The following is a 3,805-nucleotide window of genomic DNA, read 5'->3' as shown; positions in this document are numbered from 1 at the left end:
TGACGAACACAAGATTGTGGTTTTAGTTAAATATCTAAATTTAAAATTTTTTTCCAAAAATAAAGAGACCACAGAAACATGAGGTTTGATATGAGCCTAATGATGTGTGGCATTTAGAAAATGAATCATGTAGTTGAATATAATTTAAATATTACTAGTTCTAAACTCAATCCCAACAGAAAGATCACTTAGTAACCAGAGGAAATGAACTGCAGTAAAACAGCTGCACAATATTCAGGGAAGAAAACAAAGTGATTGCTTTACTCAGTCAAAATTTAAAACAAGTTTTTTGACAAACATCTCATGTTCTGCTCGCGTCAGTATTGCATCAGACCTGCAGGAATGACTGTAAATCACCTTTACAAACAGACTCGAAACACAAAGATCATCTATTTACAGCATTTATTTCAGAAATAACAGATTAAAAAGCAAAACGGACCAAACTTGCTCCTTCCACATTAGCGGGAGAAGCAGAAACGGGTGAGTCAGAGTCACGAGTCAGCGGAGGGTTAGCGGTTAGCGGAGGTTAGCGGGTCACACGAAGGTGATGCGCGAGCGGGCCTGGTTGATCTGCCACACGTTCAGCTCCTCGTACTCGTCGAGCGCGGCCTGGAACTGGGCCGGAGTGAAGCCGCGCGACACACAGCGCTGCTCCGCCTCGTTCATCCGCACGGATCGGGCCGAACCCTCGCCGGAGAGCTCCCGCAGCAGAGAGAAGATCACATCCGCCGGACGCTGAGCCCTGAGGACGACAGAGAGCATTCTGGGAGATGCTCCACTGATCATGTGCTTAACTGTTTCTGAGACGCTCCAGTGATCAGTAGAAGTCACTGGATGGAGTAGAAGTAGAGGTGTAGAGGTGAAGTAAAGGTGAAGTAGAGGTGGAGTAGAGGTGGAGTAGAGAAGAAGAGATAGTGTAGAGGTGGAGTAGAGAAGAAGAAGAGATAGTGTAGAGGTGGAGTAGAGGTGAAGTAGAGGTGGAGTAGAGAAGAAGAAGTAGAGGTGGAGTAGAGATGAATTAGAAGTGGAGTTGAGAAGAAGAGATGGAGTAGAGGTGAAGTAGAGGTAGTGTAGAGATGGAGTATAGAGCATTGCGGTCGCCACTGCCATCATTGTCATTAATTATTAATATTATTATTATCATTATTATTATCATTAATCTTGCCATTGTCAATGCTGTATTGGAATTAAGTGTCATTGTCATCACTACTGCAATAACTCCCCCCTTATCTCTTCATGGGCTTTTAATGCAACACAACATAAAAAAAAAAAAAAAAAAGGAATATGTATGGAAAACTTAAACACCAAGACAGGCGAGAAGTGGTTTCAACGGGACAGCATCTCTGTCCCAATTTGAGACACTCTCGCACTGTACTCCCTCTTTTAATGCACCTTAGACATTGCACATAACACAAAAAAAAAATAATAATAATAATAATTAGGGAAAGATAGGGACTGATGAGATGTGGGGGAAGGTTCTCTTATATCATCTTTTACTTTGTGCAGGATTGACAATGGCAATTGTTACATCGGAGGAAGGATGGAAATAAAAATCGACCAACACAATATTGGCAGTGTGGTGGTAGTGGGGAGTGGGGTGGTGATGGTAATGACAATGGTAATAGATAATAAATAGTTACTCTGTTTACGCATACACACACATACACATACCCACACCCGCTCACATACACACTTAGATCAAACACTTAAATCACTTTGTCACTTCTGGAATTATGGATTTACAAGATTGCTCACTGCTGCACTCTGTTGGTTTGTATGTATGTTTGACTTAAATAAAAAAAAAAATAAAAAAAAAGAGAGATGGAGTATAGGTGAAGTAAAGATGGAGTTGAGGTGAAGTAGAGGTGGAGTAAAGATGGAATAGAAGTGGAGTAGAGGTGGAGAAGAGATGAATTAGAGATGGAGTAGAGGTGAAGTAGAGATGAAGTAGAGGTGAAGTAGAGGTAGTGTAGAGATGGAGTATAGGTGAAGTAAAGATGGAGTTGAGGTGGAGTAGAGGTGGAGTAAAGATGGAATAGAAGTGGAGTATAGGTGAAGTAGAGGTGGAGTAAAGATGGAATAGAAGTGGAGTAGAGGTGGAGAAGAGATGAATTAGAGATGGAGTAGAGGTGAAGTAGAGATGAAGTAGAGGTAGTGTAGAGATGGAGTATAGGTGAAGTAAAGATGGAGTTGAGGTGGAGTAGAGGTGGAGTAAAGATGGAATAGAAGTGGAGTATAGGTGAAGTAGAGGTGGAGTAAAGATGGAATAGAAGTGGAGTATAGGTGAAGTAGAGGTGAAGTAAAGATGGAGTAGAGGTGAAGTAGAGGTTAAGTAAAGATGGAATAGAAGTGGAGTATAGGTGAAGTAAAGATGGAGTAGAGGTGGAGTATAGGTGAAGTAGAGGTGAAGTAAAGATGGAGTAGAGGTGGAGTATAGGTGAAGTAGAGGTGAAGTAAAGATCGAGTAGAGGTGGAGTATAGGTGAAGTAGAGGTGAAGTAAAGATGGAGTAGAGGTGGAGTATAGGTAAAGTAGAGGTGAAGTAAAGATGGAGTAGAGGTGAAGTAGAGGTTAAGTAAAGATGGAATAGAAGTGGAGTAGAGGTGGAGAAGAGATGAATTAGAGATGGAGTAGAGGTGAAGTAGAGATGAAGTAGAGGTAGTGTAGAGATGGAGTATAGGTGAAGTAAAGATGGAGTTGAGGTGGAGTAGAGGTGGAGTAAAGATGGAATAGAAGTGGAGTATAGGTGAAGTAGAGGTGGAGTAAAGATGGAATAGAAGTGGAGTATAGGTGAAGTAGAGGTGAAGTAAAGATGGAGTAGAGGTGAAGTAGAGGTTAAGTAAAGATGGAATAGAAGTGGAGTATAGGTGAAGTAAAGATGGAGTAGAGGTGGAGTATAGGTGAAGTAGAGGTGAAGTAAAGATGGAGTAGAGGTGGAGTATAGGTGAAGTAGAGGTGAAGTAAAGATCGAGTAGAGGTGGAGTATAGGTGAAGTAAAGATGGAGTAGAGGTGGAGTATAGGTGAAGTAGAGGTGAAGTAAAGATGGAGTAGAGGTGGAGTATAGGTAAAGTAGAGGTGAAGTAAAGATGGAGTAGAGGTGAAGTAGAGGTTAAGTAAAGATGGAATAGAAGTGGAGTATAGGTGAAGTAAAGATGGAGTAGAGGTGGAGTATAGGTGAAGTAGAGGTGAAGTAAAGATGGAGTAGAGGTGAAGTAGAGGTTAAGGAAAGATGGAATAGAAGTGGAGTATAGGTGAAGTAGAGGTGGAGTAAAGATGGAGTAGAGGTGGAGTAAAGATGGAATAGAAGTGGAGTATAGGTGAAGTAGAGGTGAAGTAGAGGTGGAGTAAAGATGGAATAGAAGTGGAGTATAGGTGAAGTAGAGGTGAAGTAAAGATGGAGTAGAGGTGAAGTAGAAGTGGAGTAAAGATGGAGTAGAGGTGAAGTAGAGGTAAGGTAAAGATGGAATAGAAGTGGAGTATAGGTGGAGTAAAGGTGAAGTAGAGGTGGAGTAGAAGTGGAGTAGAGATGAAGTAGAGGTGGAGTAAAGATGGAATAGAAGTGGAGTATAGGTGAAGTAGAGGTGGAGTAGAAGTGAAGTAGAGATTAAGTAGAGGTGAAGTAGAGATGAAGTAGTAGTGGAGTAAAGATGGAATAGAAGTGGAGTATAGGTGAAGTAGAGGTGGAGTAGAAGTGAAGTAGAGATTAAGTAGAGGTGAAGTAGAGATGAAGTAGTGGTGGAGTAAAGATGGAATAGAAGTGGAGTATAGGTGGAGTAAAGATGGAGTAGAGGTGAAGTAGAGGTGA

General features: G+C 41.4%; 1 protein-coding gene across 1 annotated transcript in view; it reads right to left on the bottom strand.

Moving 5' to 3' along the window:
• Window positions 1-388: 388 nt before the first annotated feature.
• mcm7 (minichromosome maintenance complex component 7) overlaps window positions 389-3,805 on the bottom strand; it is a gene marked incomplete at its 5' end in the record, with an annotated part of 7,159 nt that continues 3,742 nt past the window's right edge. Inside the window, one exon of the mRNA XM_056238846.1 lies at window positions 389-742. Within this exon, the coding sequence (XP_056094821.1) occupies window positions 535-742 (208 nt within the window). The remainder of the gene's footprint in view (window positions 743-3,805) is intronic.

This window comes from Rhinichthys klamathensis, unplaced genomic scaffold, assembly GCF_029890125.1.
Source record: "Rhinichthys klamathensis goyatoka isolate OS25496 unplaced genomic scaffold, OSU_Roscu_1.1 h1tg000545l_1, whole genome shotgun sequence".
NCBI classification, from domain to species: domain Eukaryota; kingdom Metazoa; phylum Chordata; class Actinopteri; order Cypriniformes; family Leuciscidae; genus Rhinichthys; species Rhinichthys klamathensis.
This window is presented reverse-complemented; position numbering and strand designations above follow the sequence as displayed.